We start from the raw sequence: 19,236 nt of genomic DNA on the forward strand, positions 1-19,236 counted from the left end.
CAACAAAGCAGCATGGAGCTTTGTGGGGGCTGCCATTGATTGCCAGGCAGAGTCCGAGACCATGCCAAATGCAACCTGCATTCCTTCCATACTCACGTGATTCATATAAATGCAGACTGCAAACGGAAAATGGCTTTGACCACTCCTGGGATGGACAGAGTTAGTGCTATTTTTTTTCTTTCTGGACACATAGACATTACTTGTAAGCAACGCGGCATGGTGGTTCAGTAGTTAGCACTGCTGCCTCACAGCGCCAGGGACCCGGGTTCAGTTCCAGCATTGGACAGTTGTCTGTGTGGAGTTTGCACATTCTCCCGACGTCTCCGTGGGTTTCTTCCGGATCCTCCAGGTTCCTCCCGAAGTCCAATGATGTGCAGGTTGGGTGGATTAGCAATAGGAAATGGAGGGTCACAGGGATAGGGTTGGGGAATGGGGATGGGGGTGGGTCTGGGTTGAATGCTGTTTGGAGAGTCGGTGTGGACTCGATTGGCTGAGTGGCCTGCTTCCACACTGTAGGGCTTTGAAAAAGGGGGAAAAAAACAAACATGAAGTCCGTCAAGGGGCTATTACATTAATCAGGCAGATTTGCAGTACGTATTGAAGTCATCTATAATGCATAGCATCATATATGCATTATCAAAATATGTCAGATACAATTGTTGGTTGGGGGAGGGGGTAAGAAGTAAACAATAGGTGGGGTTAGAGCCCAAAGAGAGAGAAGCGCAGTTAGACAGACGAAGGAGTGGGTAACTATCTGGCTAGGAGCGAATAGCTATCACTGGGGACTGTTAGTGGCTAACACTGGGTGGTATGTAATAGCAGACTATGTGATAACAAGGCCTGGTAATGGGGTTTGGGGTAAGGACATGGGAGAGCTCAAGCCCTAAAGTTATTGAACTCAGTATTGAGTCCGGAAAGCTGCAAGATCCCCAGGCAGAAAATGAGATGCTGTTCTTCCAGCTTGCGCTGACCTTCACTAGAACACTGCAGCAAGCTTGAGACAGAGATTAAAGTAGAAACCGCTGGAAAAGCTCAGCAGGTCTGGCAGCATCTGTGGAGAGAAAAAAGGGTTAACATTTTGGGTTGAGTGATCCTTCCTCAGAACTGATGGTAGCTAGGAAAGCATTGGCCAGCATCTCTGTCTCAGGCCTTTTCCTAGCCACCATCAGTTCTGAGGAAGGGTCACTTGGCCCTGAAATGTTAACTGATTTCTCTCCAAAGATGCTGCCAGACCTGCTGAGCTTTTCCAGCAATTTCTATTTTTGTCCCTATTGAAAGTTGCAAGTAGAGGCATTCCATGGCCCTTGTTGTTAGACTTCTGCATTTCCCACTGTCTGCTGGAGTATGCTAAACCATCACTGTGAGTAATGTGAATGCTGACTGTTCACATTAATAAGGACCTATTCTGTTTCTTTACATTCCCCACAAGGTTCATTGCAGCCATGACTGATGAATCCAGTCACAGTAAGAGGTTTTTATCATTAGTTGCTGTGATGCAACAAATGTATAGAGAAATGGAGAAGGAACAGATCTGCCAGCAAGTCCAGGGCCAGGAGAAACATCCAACAGATGCTAATAGTCTCCATGTGAAGAAGTCACAGCTGAAGGTCCCTGCAGGATGTGCAGGAATGCCAGAATTTATCAATGCCATTTCCTCCATATGAGCAAGGTGCATGGTTGTTGCAGGTTGTGGATGTCCTAAACCACTCTCTCAGCTCTGCCTGCTACTGGATTAGGGCCAGTGACATGAAGGAGTGGGTGGCCATCCTATCACATCTGCACTAAATTTTTTGCAGCTGGCTGTTTCCAAAGATCCATTGGAGACCTGGGTGGGATCTCTCAATCCTCAACCCACAAATGTATCAAGGCTATTACCAATGCTGTTTGGCCAGATCACACCATTTCATCTCGTTTCCCAGTGATGAATTCAGTGCTGCAGTCTGGGCTGTAGCCTTTGGCAACATAATTGGCTCCCTCCAGGTGCAGGGCAAGATAAAGTGTAGACATCTTGCATGAGAGGCTATGTCATAACACAGCTGACTTCCTCAATTGAAAGGATTCCATTTCATCAATGTGCAAGTAATCTGTGATCATCCATACCACATTTTAGAACCCTCTGCCAAGTACCATGAGAGCTACTATGATGCCTATATCCTTAAAAACTCTCGTGTTCTTGCTTAATTTCAAGTGCTGGATGCTTTACAAGGATGGTTACTGGGAGACAAGGGCTTCCCTCTGTGACCAAGGCTGATGATTCTGTTACACAGCTTCCTGACTGAGGTGGAATGTAGTTGCAATGCAGCTGATTCTTCAACCAGGGACATGATGGACTAGTTCTGCTGAAAATGATGTTCAAGTGCATGATTTCAATTCATATGAGCTGGGTGCAGTGATCACTCATTGACTATAAATTCATTGGTACAAGGTTGGCTGTTCACTGGGGCAAATGAAACTCTGTGTCTTTTTTTTTTGGCTTTTGACATTGCTGAATAAAAGTAAATGTTTTGAACTGTTTGAAGGCTTTCCATCATGCGATGGTCCCATTTTGAACAATGAGAAGGTGCTAGGCTACACTGGGCATGGGGGAAAGAATAGCACTGACTGAGACGGTGTTGTAAAATGGGATTAGGCTAAGGATAGGCAAGTTGTGTGGCTTGGTTCTTAAGCAGCAATAGATAAAGAATATGCATTTGTATGTATATTGAATCAGATATGACACCTATGTGCTCTGAAAAATATTGGTTCATGGTTGCACTGCCAATATGTGCACAGTGAAGGAAACTGGATTGCTGGTGCTTAACTAGATACATAGCTGAGCTTAAAGATGACATTGATGCCAAGGATCCTGGCTTATTCAAGCAATGACAAGTACTTCTGCCTATAGCAAGTTTTAGAGTACCATCAACAGGGTGCCATAGTGTCATGGTGCATAGATAATGAGGAACGTTTGAGAAGATATCGTGAGAAAGTACACTAGGCCTTACAAAGAGAAGCCCTCCGTGGACTTGCCAAAATTGACAATTAGCTGATTTGTGATAAGATTCAGTCCTCGGTGTCATGGAGGGAGATTCAATCGCAGATTTCTAAAGGGAATTACCTGAAGAATTGAAAAAAAACAGTAGGACAATGGAGAAAGGCGGACATTGGAATGGAAGTTAAAAATTCAATGTTAAATTCCTTCTTGGTATAAATTAGACAAATAAAGTTAAAAGTTCAACATAACAGTTCCTTCTTAAGTGCTTAGCCATGCTGAGCTCGCAATCCCCACAAGTGTTCAATCTCCTCCCCATTGGGCTCGCTGACTCGAATTCCCCCACATGCTGTCACTGTCCCTTGTGCTGGCTTGATTTCCTTCATGTTGGGCTCACTCTCTTGCTCTCCCTGGCTCTGTACCAATGTCAACTCCCTCCGTCGCCACCACTGGGAAGAAACCTTGCCCCAGGCTGAACATCTTGAAGCCACCAATCTCGCCACAGAAAGTAAGTAGATTAAAGTAAGAAAAAAAAAGCTACGAAAGAAAAAAAGTAAAAGTGGATGGAGCAGATGAGCTCCAGACAGGAACCCTCACACTGCACTGCTACTCTGCCACCATCTTGTCAACAGCTTGCACTGATGCTGAAAGCTAGCACAGATGCAAAGGGATGAATGGCCTCATGTGTTACAATCATTCTATGATTGTTAGTTTGGTTTATTCTTAAATCTTAGAACAAATATGGAAATATGTGGATATAGCAGCCTATATGTCTTGTTTTCTATGTTGCTCTGGCAAGCTCCTTCCCATAGAAATGAGGTCCTAGCTTCTGAATTTAGGCAGTAAATATTATTCTAAACCAGATATTTGATCTGGACCAGCCAGGATGTTATTGCCTTTTCAGATTTAATTTTGTGTGCACAACTATACACACGTTCTGCTTTCTGGAGTACATTGCATTTGATTAATCATCTGTTGGCCAAATTGGTTCTACATAGTCATTCTCAAGAAAATTACTCAAAATCGCAAGCTTGGTAAGTACCTGATTTGCAATAAGCTCTCACTGATCAGGCGGATTGGCAGAGATAGTGTCCCTGCCTCTGAGCCAGCTTGGGTTCAAGTCCCATCTAACATCTCTGAACAGCTTGATGAAAAGTACCTGAAACAAATACTGCAGAGCACCAGTGTTAGCACTCTCCCAGAGCCTGACTGCTCTGGATTCAAGTCCCAATTCAGAGCTTAGCTCAGGAAGAACCCAGCCACTGGTACAGGCAATCCAGTGCATATTGGTGCCAGTCTTCAGCCTTGTTAAATGAGGTAGATTAGCAATAGGAAGGGCAAGAGATCTGTTTGTAAAAGCACCCATCAAATCCAACAAATACAGTGGATATGAAGAGTTGGTCAATCAGCATCATGGCAATTTCCTATAATACAGAGGGGGAAAGCTGAAAAAGCAGATGACTACAACATTTCAGTTGCATATTGTCTTGGTTCAGTCAGGGTATGCATATTGATTAAAATTGTGGGAAGCAAGATATTCTGATTCATATTTTTTTCAGTTCAGTACAGGATATTGAGGGGAATGCATAATTCTAGATAATTTTAATCAAGCTGTTTAGATATGTTATGACACACTTGAACCCAGACTTTCTGATCCAGCAATGCAGCAATACCCTGCACCATAAGAGCCCTGATGTACAATTCTGTGTATAACAAGCATGTAATCAACGTTGTATTCCTTCAATTTACCAATTGATTTAAATCCAACCAAAAATGGTGCAAAAGATCAACATACATTTTATAATTTGCTAACCAACTTTAAGCGACTACATAAAAGTATAGTGAAACTCTGATACATTGCTCTGACAAAGTAACACTGCTGTTGTAAGAAAATACGTCTGTTTATCCTTGACTCAGACTGGTTCAGCTATACTTACTATATGCAAATCTGTTTAATGCATCGCCCTGTATAGTAAGATTCGACTTGACTCTAAGGTAAATGGGCTTTTCTTATATATTAATTATTATTCAATATCTTTCTGTTCCCCAGGATGAATCTCTTCAGCGTTTGCAGAAGGAATCAGAAATTTTACAGAAAACATATGCACACTACTTCGATCTAACCATAATCAACAATGAAATAGATGAGACCATCAGGCATCTGGAAGAAGCCATTGAACTTGTGTGTACTACACCACAGTGGGTCCCTGTATCCTGGGTATATTAAGGACTAGATGGAAAAATCATGAACTTTATCATTCCCTAGCACCACCCTGACATTAGACTTTGTAAATGACCTCGCATCAAGTCTTACCCCTTATAGACAGTCTAGGATTAGTGTACCCTAATTTTTTTTTTGACTATTGTCATGTCCTACTAGATGGATGGAAAGATAAAAGTTACCAAACTCTTTCAGTGACAGTGTCCCTTTTTAAAGCTGTGTGAGGCTTGCAATTGTTATCAAAAATTCAGATCTACATATGCTTTCTGATCTGTATGGATCCAATAATTCCAAATGGCCCTGGAAACTTATGCAAACTCTGTTATCTCCAATTTTTTTTCAAGTAAATTTTAAATGCTACTAACCTGTCCAGTTTATTTGGAAAATATTTTTAAAATAGTAAGAACTTACCATTAGTGCAGTCCAACTAGCTTGCTGGCTAATTGAAACTTAATTTCATTATGGTGATAAAACAAGTGCAGAATATAAACCTTTTAGTTTAGTTCCCACATGAAGATCAAAAAACATGAGCACAAGCATTAATTGATATTTTTGAGTCTGCAATGTTACAGTGGTCAGAGCATGAAGTAAATTTAGATTTGATTTTTTTTCTTACATAAACCAATCAGGGCTATTAAAGGGATACCGTCATTTACAATTTAAAGATGTACAAACATTTTAGGATTTGAATCAGGATTTACTGCATGTGGACAGTTACAAGCATTCATGCTGTTGGTGTATCTGTGTTGGAAACTGTATTCTACAGCAACGTACATTCCATTTGTTGGAAAATTACCCAAGGGAATTATTGTTCAAAAAACTGTAAACCTATGCACATCCCTTGCATTGTGGGCAAGTTTATAAACAACTGATTTTTAAATCATGTAGTGAAATGTGTTTGTACTTTGTTGCAATTTAATTTGTTCTAAGGGGAAGAATTAAGAGTTTCACCATTTCAAATGTGTGTTGTCTTTGAATATAAATATTTTAATTACGTTCCGTCTGGAAAAAATTGTTTAATTTTTATCATTGAAGTATATGTATTAAAAATGCACAAATTTTACTAAAATAGTGTGCAAAAGAGAAATAGTTTGTGGTCAGGAATAAGCAGTTTAGCTCACATCACAACTTCATTCAAACTGGCTTCAATGCTTCTGAAGATAGCAACAAACACAGCAACTGCAATTGGGCATTTTTTGAAAATATACTTCCTTTTATATGGTCTTTTTTTAATCATTTTTATATTAATCCCTAAATGTCTTTCTACAAGCTTATATTGAACATAACTAAACCCAACCATGTAAAATTGAAAAGTTGCAAATAGTGATCTTCAACGCAGCTGCCTAAGACAATATTGTGTTTCAATTACAGGACTGTAAGTTCTATACTCTTGTAACTGGTCCATGGTAAGACCACTATGGTGCTGGCTGTTGGGAACTGAACAGTACCTCTGAACATGTACTATAAAAATGAAAATACTGTAGAAAACTGTAAACAGAAATGAAGCACAACTTCACAACTGGAATTTATTGAACATTTTCATATTTTCTGGCAAGTCCATTCACATAGAGAAAAATGGTATTTTATAGACCTGTTCCCACCAGGATTTTAGAGCACAGAGGAATGAATTGTTTGCCTTAAGACGTTTTGTAACTTAATTCCTGCTTTCTTTGATGTAATACCATTCCTAACAGTATTGAAAGGATATTTAGATATTTTATACATTTCAAAAATTGCATATTGTTCAATATTGCATAAATGCGGTGGATGCTTTGATGAAACACAATTGGCCATGGAAATCTGTATTAAAGGACAAGTGGTACAGTTGAAATTCATGAGTAACTGAAAATATAGATCAATTGTAATGGGAACTTTTTAAATCATGAATACTTTAATTTACTTGTCTTTCTGAATATTTTATGATTTGGTGCTTAATATGTCAACTATAAACACCAACTGAAACAGTTTCAATTTTACTATATTAATTAACCAGGTGCTGTTGATTCAATCCCTTTTATTCTGCATTTGTATGTCAATAGTTAAGTCTTCAGCAAACATGCAGTCATTGATTTTCATATCATGGAAGACAAAATATGTGAATCTCATGGACATCCAGGAATATCATTCATCATGACCAAATGTAGAAAGTACAAGAAAAATAAGTACAAAGTTTCAGGTCATGTCAGGTACACCCTTTGTATTTTCTACAAAAGCATACATAATTTAAAATGGAGTTAATCATACACTATTGATAATGTATATGCTAATTACCAAATGGTGTAATTTTTACATTTCTTTGACATATTCTCTTCTCTAGTCTGCAAGTAAGCAGAAAATCTGTAGTGTAAACTTCTCAATATTGGCATGTTTCATTGTTGCCTAAAAAGAAACATGTTTCATGTGACACAACTGGCTTATAGCTATTTCTTTTTTCCTTCCCCAAGATATGATGCCTTAATTTTACACATCAGTCTATCTGAAAGTAAACAGAGTGTGTTACTACCACCATATGAGTGAAAAAGCAAACTGTATGAAGGCCGAGTCAAGTTACTTTTTCTTTTAGTAGTATCTGTATCACCTGAAAGTCGCTTAACACTGTGAAGCAGGCAATAATAAAATATTCTGTCTGTTGATGATTGACAGAAAGAATGTTCCCAAGTTCCCTGCTGTTCACTCAAATTGAAAATTATTTTGGAAGCATTCTTTTATATATGAGAACTTTTATATTTAGTGTGATGCTTGATTCAGCTGTATGACACTTATTTGGGTCAAATGATTGTTCTGAGGCTGCATTCCAGAGACAAACTAATCCATATTGATGCTCAAACACTGGGATAGTGCTGCAGTGGCTGAGATGCCACTATTCAAATGAATCGTTGAACCTGTTTGCCTTTACAATTGGGCATTAAACATACCATGGTGTCATTTTAAGATCAAAGGTGTCCCGTTGACATTCCACACAACCTTTATTTCTCAAAGTAACATGAAAAAAACATTCATGTAGTTATTTATCATTTTTTAAAATGTTGCTGTTCACAAATTGCCTGCCATATTTCCCTGCTTCACAATGACTAACAATGCAGCATAGTCCTTTGTTATGATTTTCTAAAAATGTGTGAAAGGCACTATTGTTATGCCAGAGCAATGCTCCAAGACAGGAAACCATAAATAGTTAAGGTTGTGCGTGAGAAGAGATGACCTGACTCTCTGTTTTCATTTACCCACCCCCTTGATTCATCACAAAATTAGTATTTTAAAATTGATCCCCTCCCTTATCTCAGACCTTTCTTCCAGACCAAATTAGCATCCTTTTTTAAAAAGAAACCAATTTAGCCAGACTTTCTTGAGTTTAAAAAAAAATAAATTTAGTTACTCAGAGATAGTAGGATTTCTGAAGAAGGGTCTAGGCCTGAAACGTCAGCTTTCCTGCTCCTCTGATGCTGCTTGGCCTGCTGTGTTCATCCAGCTCTACACCTTGTTATCTTAGTTTAGTTACGCATGTTTTTCATGTGTTTTAATGTAACATGCATACATTAGAATTAAGTGAATCCAAAAGGATAAAAGAAAAGCAAATATATGGATCAGTCTCTGCATTTCTTGTGAAGTGCAGATTATTGATTGTCGCAGCTGTTGGATTACCAGTACAACTAACTTTGATTTGGTTTGTGGATTCCATAATGCTTAGTTTTGCAAAATGGTTGATTCTGTAGTTCTGAATCCTTTCAACCATGAAGGAATTCCAGCATTCAGGGTTAGCAAGAGTCCTTTTGGTTTTCCTGATTTCCTTGTTACCTGGATGCTAGCAAGTTGACTTCCAGCACACAAAGTGAAAGCAGTGCCTAGAGGATATTTTTTTCAACTGTGACCCTTTACAATATTGTAACACAAAAACCTAGGCTGGTTCAAATGAGAATGCTCAGTCCCACTGGTGCACTCCAGTAGAGTTGAAACCTGTTTGCCTCTATTCTGCAAAGGAAAAATCACAATGTATCTGCAATTTGTGTCATAATCCACAGAGTGTTGATTACTTTTGAGCAGGAGATTGTCGACTCCTTGTTAACTTTGTAGCCACAAGATCACAGTCCAGTCTGTTTGACTTTCTCTTTTGTACATGTGCCTGCACACGCGCACACACACACCCAGCACCTTTTGAAGTGTTATTGTTTGAAGTTCCCATTGCAGCTGTAATTATGACATTCTGTGGGTGTCTGTTTCTGCAAAAAGACACTTAATTTACATCCACAGCTACTTTTGGCTATTTCAGCCCTATTTAAAAAAAATACATTTTGGAATTACAAGTTTAGGGTTCTGACCCATGGTAAGAGTGCAAGCTGTTGTATTTTTATTTATTTTTGATATAATTTATTGTCACACTTTTACCATTGCATGTTTTTGTTAATGTTCTGGCCTAGTGAAAGTCAGTGTTTGCTTTGAACGAAAGTGACCTACAAATTTATAATAAATTTTGGTTTTTATGCTAGTGTGCTAAGGTGACAGGGATCAGGAAAATAAGCAACACACAAAATATGTATTTAAATTAGTTTCCCTCTCTCTGAACCTCCTGCAACTCTACCATCAGTAGCAGAAGATACTGTGGTATGCCATCTGAAACTGAAACAAACGGAGGAACCTCTCATCTTTCCTCCTTTAAGTTCTGCTTAAAGTCCAACTGTAACCAAGTTTTTGATTGTGTCAGCTTTGGCTTAGCGTTTATTTTGAATTATGTATTTGTTTTCCATGTTAAAATTGCTTTATAAATTCAGATGGTTGTTGGAGTTATAATATTAGGGAATGGAAAATGCACTTTGAACCAGAAATATAGAACATATACAAAATGAGACCGATCCATTACTGAAGCCAAAAGAAGAAAATTATCTGTGTATGGTAATAAAAATATTCCCATCAGTGAGAAGCTAGCAAAAATGTAAATTGATTTCCATAGTTTAAAACAGAACAAATAAGAGTACATACAACTGTGAATGACACAAAGTAATAAATATGCGAATATACAAATTCGGATCAGAACTAGGCTACTCAACCCTTGAAAAATATGTGCCACGTTTTAGGCATAACAGTTTATTCTATCAAGAATTCTGACATCTGTGTCTGGGCCAGAGTGAACTGCAAGAGTACAGCCTGAGCTAAGTTTGATTGAAACTCAGCAATCAGTATATTCTATAATCAATAAGGCATCACACTTTTTCCACCATCTCAGTCTATCATCAGATATTTTCTGCAGGTTCAGTTTTGTCCCTTTAAGTTTCTGGAACTTGTCCTGTGGCAAAAGAAGACAATATGCCTTATTGATTTACAGTACAAGCAATCTACATCACCCTAAAAGTCATTTTTATCAGGAATCAAATGAAAGGTCTAACCCCAAAATATTAACACGACAAAAACAAAAGCTGCTGGAAAAGCTCAGTAGGTCTGGCAGCATCTGTGAAGAAAAAATCAGAGTTAACATTTAGAGTCCAGTGACCGTTCCTCAGAACTCAAAATATTAATCCTTATTTTCCCTTTTCATGTGCTAAAGAACTTGTGCATTTCTAACACTTACAGTTTTATTCCAAATTTCAACTATTGCAGTTTTTTTTCTTTTTAAGTCTCAATTGTTTTTTTAAAGAACTATATCTACAACAAGCATTTGAGTTCATTTTATTATATCTACTATTGTCAGTTTTGAAAATCTCTATCCTAGTGCAAAGTAAGTTCCATTTTCTGCCATAGCAATAGTTTGTTAATTTGGAGTACCTGCATTGAAACTAACTTGGAAACTGATGCCTCTACATTATTGCAATCAGAAAACTGCCATGTCCCTCATCTCCGTGTCTGAGCCATCATCTTGGAGTTACATCTCAAACTATATATAGAAAAGAATGTGTTGGGACTGTAGTAATTATTTAAGTGACAAGGATCCTTTATTACATGCTTTGTGACTATAAATAGAAAGCACAGAATTAGACACAATAGCAGGACTGAGAATAACATCCTCACAAGACTTTGGCTAGTGCTGAGTTAAATTTTAAACTTGTTAATGTGATAGGAACCCAAGATGGAGTTCAGATTCAAGAAAAGCAAAACTAGGAAAAGGAAATGGAGTAGTAAGCAAAACAAAAGGCCTCTGAAGTAATGGCAAGCATCAAATATGATCAAAATGGAAATTAATAGGCTGAATTCAAGACACTTGATCTGGATGTGGTACAAGTTCACAAAACATTGATGATTCAAATTCACAAGTTGAGATAAAGGATCTGCTTTAATTGCTATATCAGAGACATGGCTGCAGGGTGGTCAGTACTAAAGTCTGGCATATCATAAGTCAAGAATTTACAGATACATGTAACATAGATAATACAGTAATAACAGGCAATTTCATTTGCACAGGATGGGTTAAACAAGTCAGCAGTAATGTCGCGGATGAATTCAGTGTGTGGGGATTGGAACTGTGTTGAGGAGCCAACAAAGGATTGGACTATTTTGGATTTGATGTTGTGTAATGAGAAATGGCTAATTAATAAACCTGGTGAGACTTTGAGAAAGAGAAACTGTAATGTATTAGAACTTATATTGTTTGAATACAACATAGTCCATTCTGAAATTAAGGTCTTAACTCTACAAAGGAAGCTGAAGAGGCAGGTTGAGTAGTGTGATTCGGAAGATACACAAAGATTTGATGGTAGACAGACAAGAGTTAAAATTTAAAGAAATACTACAGGGTCTACAATGGGCAGATGAATGTATAGGGCACAGATATCCATAGGGAAAAGTGAATTAGCCATGTTTAATGAAATATGTCAAGGATTGCATTAGGTCAAAAGTAGGTGGCTTGTTGAGGATTGGGAGCAATTTAGGACCCTAGTAGAGGTTTGAGGTGTTAATACTTCAATGCTAGAAGTATCGGAAATAAGGCGGATGAACTTAGAGCATGGGTCAGTACTTGGAACTACAGTGTTGTGGCCATTACAGAAACTTGGGTAACTCAGGAACAGGAATGATTGTTGGAAGTTCTGGGATTTAGATGCTTTAAAAGAAATAGGGCAAGTGGAAAAAGAGGCGGGGGAGTGGCATTGCTAGTCAGGGCTAGTATAGCAGCTACCAAAGGCAGTTCGAGAATGATATGTCTACAGAGTCAGTTTGGGTTGAGGTCCGGAACAAGAAAGAAGCCGTCACTTTGTTGGGTTTTTTTTTTACAGACCCCCTAATAGTTGCAGAGAAGTAGAGGAGCAGATTGGGAGGCAGATACTGGAAGGGTGCAGAAGTCACAGGGTTGTAGTCCTGGGTGACTTCAACTTTCCTACTATTGATTGGAAACATTGTAGTTGTAATAGTTTAGATGGAGAGGATTTTGTCCAGTGCATTCAGGAAGGATCCCTGACACAGTATGTAGGTAGACCAACATGAGGAGAGGCCACTTTGGATTTGGTGCTTGGCAATGAACTGGGCCAAGTGTTAGACCTGTTGGTAGGAGAGCATTTTGGCGGTAGTGATCATAACTCTGTTACTTTTACAATAGTCATGGAAAAGGATAGGTACATACAGCAGGGTAAGGTTTATAATTGGGGGAAGGGTAATTACAAATCTGTTAGGCAAGGACTGGGTAACATAAAATGGGAACAGATGCTGTCAGTGAAGAGCACTATTGAAATGTGGAGATTGTTTAAGGAATGCATACTGCGTGTGCTGGATATGTTTGCCCCTAGCAGGCAGGGAAGATGCGGTCGAGTGAGGGAGCCTTGGTTCTCAAGAGAGGTCGAACGACTGGTTAAGAGGAAGAAGGATGCTTATGTAAGGTTTAGGAAACAAGGAACAGAAAAGGCTCTAGAGGGATACAAGTTATGCAGGAAGGAGCTGAAGAAAGGGCTTGGGAGAGCTATAAGAGGGCATGAGAAAACCTTGGCAGATAGGATCAAGGAAAACGCCAAGGCTTTTTACACGTACGTGAGGAATAAGAGAATGACCAGAGAAAGGGTAGGGCCAATCAAGGATTGTAAGGGGAATTTGTGCACGGAGCCTAAAGAGATAGGAGAGGTCCTTAATGAATACTTTTCTTCAGTATTCACAACTGAGAGTGACCTAGTTGTAGAGGAGGACAGTGTGAAACAGGCTGGTAGGCTAGAGGAGGTTGCTGTTAGAAAGGAAGATGTGCTAGGAATTTTGAGGAAGTTGAAGATAGATAAGTCTCCCGGGTCTGATGGGATTTATCCAAGGATTCTATGGGAAGCGAGGGAAGAGATCGCAGGGCCTTTGGCGATGATCTTTTTGTCCTCATTGTCCACTGGTATAGTGCCGGCAGATTGGAGAGAGGCAAACGTCATTCCCTTGTTCAAAAAAGGGAATAAGGATAACGCCAGAAATTACAGGCCAGTTAGTCTTACGTCAGTGGTGGGCAAATTATTGGAAAGGGCTCTGAGAGATAGGATTTATGATCACTTGGAAAGGCAACAGTTTGACTCGTGATAGCATGGATTTGTGAGGGGTAGATCATGCCTCACAAATCTTATTGAATTCTTTGAAGAGGTGACCAAACACGTGGATGAAGGTAGAGCAGTGGTTGTGGTATACATGGATTTAAATAAGGCATTTGATAAGATTCCCTATGGTAGGCTTATGCAGAAGGTAAGGAGGCATGGGATAGGGGGAAAATGTGGCAGATTGGATTCAGAATTGGCTGACCCTTAGAAGACAAAGGGTGATAGTAGACAGAAAATATTCAACATGGTGCTCAGTTACGAGTGGTGTACCATAAGGATCTGTTCTGGGACCTCTTCTATTTGTGATTTTTGTAAATGATTTGGATGAAGGAGTGGAAGGGTGGATTAGTAAGTTCATGGACGATACAAAGCTGGGTCGCATTGTAGACAGTACGGAGGGCTGTTCTAGGTTACAAAGGGACATTGGTAGGATGCAGAGCTGGGCTGAGAAGTGATAGATGGAGTTTAACCCTGAAAAGTGTGAGGTGATTCATTTTGGAAGGAAAAGCTTGAAAGCAGAATACAGGGTTAACGGAAAGATTCTTGGCAGTGTGGAGGAGCAGAGGGATCTTGGGGTTCGTGTCCACAGTTCCCTGAAAGCTGCCACCCAGGTGGATAGAGTTGTTAAGAAGGCATATGGTGTGTTAGCTTTCATTAATAGAGGGATTGAGTTCAAGAGCCGTGAAGCTATGCTCCAGCTATACAAAACCCTGGTTCGGCCACATCTGGAGTATTGTGTCCAGTTCTGGTCGCCTCATTACAGGAAAGATGTGGAAGCGTTGGAAAAGGTGCAGAGGAGATTTACCAGGGTATTGCCTGGAATGGAGGGAAGGTCTTATGAGGAAAGGTTGAGAGAGCTAGGACTTTTCTCTTTGGAACGACGAAGGATGAGAGGTGACTTGATAGACGTGTACAAAATGATCAGAGGTATAGATACAGTAGACAGCCAGAGACTTTTTCCTAGAGTGGAGATAGCTATTATGAGGGGGCATAGTTTTAAAGTGAGTGGAGGTAGATATAGGGGAGATGTCAGAGGTAGGTTCTTCACTCAGAGAGTGGTAGGAGCGTGGAATGCATTGCCGGAGAGGGTAGTGGAGTCAGCCTCATTAGGGGCATTTAAACGGCTATTAGATAGGCATATGGATGATAGTATAATGTAGGGGTGGAGGTTAGATAGACCTTAGGATTAGGGTAAAAGTTCGGCACAACATCGAAGGGCCTGTACTGTGCTGTACTGTTCTATGTTCTAGGAGGACAAAGAAACTGATAAGGGAATGAGATTAATGTAAGCAAGCAGAGAGCATAAAGACAGATTGTAAAAGCTTCTATTGATAAGCAAAATAAAAAACATTAACAATGATCAATGTGGACCCATTTTGGTAGTGACAGGAAATAATATATGGTGGAGAAACAAAACAATTGCATTTGTCCTCATCGGAGAAGATACAGAAAATCTCCCAAAAATACAAGGTGACCAAGGGATTTGTGTAAATGAAGAGCTAAAAGAAATTAGTAAAGAACTAGTACTTGAAAAATTAATCAGGTTGAGGGTTGATAAATCTGGACCCAGTGAGTTTCATCCCAAAATGTTGAAGTAAGTAGCAGAAGAGATTGTTGAAGAATATGTGGTTATCTTTGACAACTGTATAGATTCTGGAAGGGTTCGTAACTCCTCTATTTTCAAAAGGAGAAAAGTGGTGAACCATACTTCAGTTAGCTTAATATCAATAGTGGGGAAAATGTTCAAGGGTATAAAGGATGAGATACCTAAATATTTAGAAAATAATGGCAAAATTGGGCAGAGTCAGCATGGATTTGTGAAAGGAAAATCATATTTGACAAACTTGTTGCAGATTTTTGAGAATGTTACTTTTAGCATTAACAAAAGAACCAGTGGATATGCTGTATTTGGGTGTTCAGCAGAATTTTTGATAAGGTTCCATACAAAATTAGAGTCACTGGGACCGGAGTGGAAAGAGCAATACTATTATTAATTGAGAAGTAGTTAATTGACAGAAGGCAGAGAGTAGGAATAAACAGATTGTTCTTAGGATGGAAAACTTACAGTCGGTTGCTGCAAGGATCCGTGCTAGGTCAACAAATGTTCACAATCAATTTACATGATTTGTTTATGGGGACCAATTGTAATATTTCCAGATGTGCTCATGATAACAAGTTGGGTGGGACCCAAAGTTGTGAGGAGGTGCAAGGAATCTTCAAGAGGATTTGGACAAGCTAATGGAGTGGACGAGAGCATGGCAGATGGAATACAAGTGTGAAGATATTCACTTTGGTAGGAAAGAAGCAAAGAATGTTTCTTAAATGGTGAGAGGTTACGAAGCATGAATGAACAAAGGGATTTGGTGTCCACGTCTGTGAGTCACAAAAGGCTAGTGTGCAGATGCACAAAACAATTAAAAATACATGGTATATTGGCATTCATTTCAAGGGGATTTCAGTACAAAAGTAAAGACGTCTTCTTGCAGTTGTATAAAGCCTTGGTGAGACCTTACCTTGAGTTTTGTGTGCAGTTTTGGTCTCCATATCTAAGGAAGGATATACATGTCTTCGGGAACATACAAAGGAAGTTTAACACATTAAATCCTGGGATGACAGGATTGTTTTATAAGGAGAGATTAAGGCAACTGGGCCTGTATTCTCCAAAGTTTCAAAGAATAAGACGTAATCTTATTTAAACTTCCAAAATTCCTACAGAGCCTGACAGATTAAATATCAGTAGGATGTTTTCTCTGACTGGTGATTCCATAATCTCAGGGTAAGGGGCAGACAATTTAAGAGGGCAATTCAGAGGAATTTCTTCACTCAGAATATGGTGACTGTCTGGAATTTCTACTATCCAGGGGACTGTTGATCAAGGAGTAGACTCAAAACAAAAATTGATAAGTTTCTCAAGACTAAATGGCTTTGAGGAAATATGGAGACAGTGTGGGAATGTGGCATTGAGGATCTGTGAGTGGCAGGATAGGCTCAATGGACTGAATACCTTACTCCTGTTCTTATGTTTCTACTGACCTTACATAAACCCATAAATTGTAGAGTGCACATACTAAACTTGATGAAATAGACTTGGTATGCAAGATGTACCAGGTTTCTCTACAGTGAGAGATTTTTGACGTTTGAATAAGGTGAAATAGTAAACAAGATTAAAATGACACCAAAACACTCTACCTACTTTCACCCTTAATAATGGATGAGGTCCTCGATGAATGTTTTTCCTCTGCGCTTACCGTGGAGAAAGATTTGAAGACTTGGGAACTTGGAGAAGTTAGTAGTGATATCTTGGGGACAGTCCATATCACAGTAGAGGAGGTGTTGGGATTATTAGAATGTATGAAGATAGATCAATCTCCTGGTCCTGATGTGATATATCCAAGAACCCTGCAAGAGGCGAGAGAAGAAATTGTGGGGGCCCTGGCTGATATATTTGCATCATCATTAGCCATGGGTGAGGTCCTGGAAAATTGGAGGGTAGCGAATGTTGTGCCTTCATTCATGAAGGGCTGCAAAGAAAAACCTGGGAATTATAGACCAGTAAGCTTAACATCTGTGGTAGGTAAGTTAGTTGAGAAGATTCTGATGGATAAGATATGCATGCGTTTGGAAACACAGGGTTTAATGAGGAATAGTCAGCATAGCTTCATGCGTGTGAAATCTGGCTTCATGCATGTGAGATCAGGCCTCACAAATTTGTTAGAGTTCTTTGATGAAGTGACCAGGAAGGTTGGTGAGGTAGGGTGGTAGCCATAGTCTATATGGATTTCAGTAAGGTCTTTGATAAGGTTCCACATGGTAGGTTTCTCTGGAAGGTTACATCACATGGAATCCAGGGAGAGCTGGCAAATTGGACACACAATTGGTTCAATGGTAGGAAGCAGTAATAGTGGAAGGATGCTTGGTGGACTGGAGGCCTGTGACTAGTGGTGTGCCTCGGGTCAGTGCTGGGCCCATTGCTGTTTGTTATCTGTATCAATGATTTGGATGAGAATGTACAAGGCATGATTAGTAAGTTTGCAGATGACACTAAAATAGGTGGTCTTGTGGACAGTGAGAAAGGCTATCAGAAATTGCAGAAGGATCTTGACGAGCTGGGGAAGTGGGCTGAGAAATGGCAAATGGAATTTAAGATGGATAAGTGTGAGGTGTTGCATTTTGGAAAGTCAAATTAAGGTAGGAGTTTCATGGTGAATGGTAGGGCCTTAAGGAGTGTAGTGGAGCAGAGGGACCTTGGTGGACGGTGGTCTGAAAGTAGAACAAAAACATAAGTTGCTGAAAAATCTCAGCAGGTCTGGCAGCATCTGTGAAGAAAAAAATCAGAGTTAACATTTCAGGTCAATTCTGAGGAAGAGTCACTGGACCCGAAACGTTGACTCTGATTATTTTCTTCACAGATGATACCAGACCTGCTGAGCTTTTCCAGCAACTCCTCTTTTTGTTCCTGATTTACAGCATCTGCGGTTCTTTTGGTTTTTGTCTGAAAGTGGAGTCTCAGGTAGACAGGGCAGTGAAGAAGGCTTTTGGTACATTGGCCTTCATCAGTCAGGGCATTGAGTTCAGGAGTTGGGATGTTATGTTGCAGTTGTACAGGATGTTGGTGAGGCCGCACTAGGAATATTATGTTCAGTTTTGGTCACCTTGCTACAGAAAGGATATTATTAAACTGGAAAGAGCGCAGAAGAAATTTACAAGGATATTGTCAGGACTCAAGAGACTGAGTGGTAGGGAGACGTTGGACAAGTTAAGACTTTTTTCTTTAGAGCGTAGGAGACTGAGGGGGGATCTTATAGAAGTGTATAAGATCATGAGAGGCATGGATAGGGTGAATGCATTTAGTCTTTTTCCCAGGGCATCAGTTTAAGGTAAGAGGGGAAAGAATACATGGGAACTTGAGGGACAACTTTTTTACACAGAAGGTGGTAGTATATGGAATGATTTCCAGCGAAAGTGATTGAGGTGGGTACACAACATTTAAAAGCCATTTGGGTGAGTACATAGATAGGAAATGTTTGGAAGGATTTGGACTAAGTGCAGGGAAATGGGGTTAGCGTGAATGGATATTTTGGTTGGCATGGACCAGTTTAGGCCGAAGGACCTGTCTCCATGCTGTATGACTTTATGATTTTATGACACTATAAGTCAAAGTATTATTGTTATACTCCCCTCTTCAACCCCATTAATTGTCTCTCAACTCTTTTTTTGATAGCCACCTTCTACTTCTTCATGTGTTTTCACACTAAACCAATTCCCAAATAAGTACCTAATCCAGTCACCGTACTAACTGATATTAACATAAGAACATAGGAATTAGGAATGGAAGTAGCAATTCAGCCCTTTGAGCTCACTCTGCCATTTAACTTGATCACAGCTGATCCTTATCCTGGTCTCAACTCCACTTTCCTGCCTGCTCCCTATAGCGCTTTATCCTGTTTTCATCAGAAATATATCTATTTATTCCTTGAATCTTGATTGATTCTGCCTCCACTGCACTCTGGAGCAGTGAGTTCCATAGATTCACAACCCTCTGAGAGAAGTAGTTTCCCCTCATCTCATTTTTG

General features: G+C 39.5%; 1 protein-coding gene across 1 annotated transcript in view; it reads left to right on the forward strand.

The window, feature by feature from the left end:
• LOC109937398 (peripheral plasma membrane protein CASK) overlaps nt 1-6,152 on the forward strand; it is a 183,038-nt gene extending 176,886 nt beyond the window's left edge. Inside the window, exon 18 of the mRNA XM_048603099.1 lies at nt 5,022-6,152. Coding sequence (XP_048459056.1) covers nt 5,022-5,198 — 177 coding nt within the window. The 3' untranslated portion in view covers nt 5,199-6,152. The remainder of the gene's footprint in view (nt 1-5,021) is intronic.
• The last annotated feature ends 13,084 nt before the right edge of the window (nt 6,153-19,236 follow it).

Source organism: Rhincodon typus, chromosome 11 (assembly GCF_021869965.1).
Source record: "Rhincodon typus isolate 14 chromosome 11, sRhiTyp1.1, whole genome shotgun sequence".
Taxonomy (NCBI): domain Eukaryota; kingdom Metazoa; phylum Chordata; class Chondrichthyes; order Orectolobiformes; family Rhincodontidae; genus Rhincodon; species Rhincodon typus.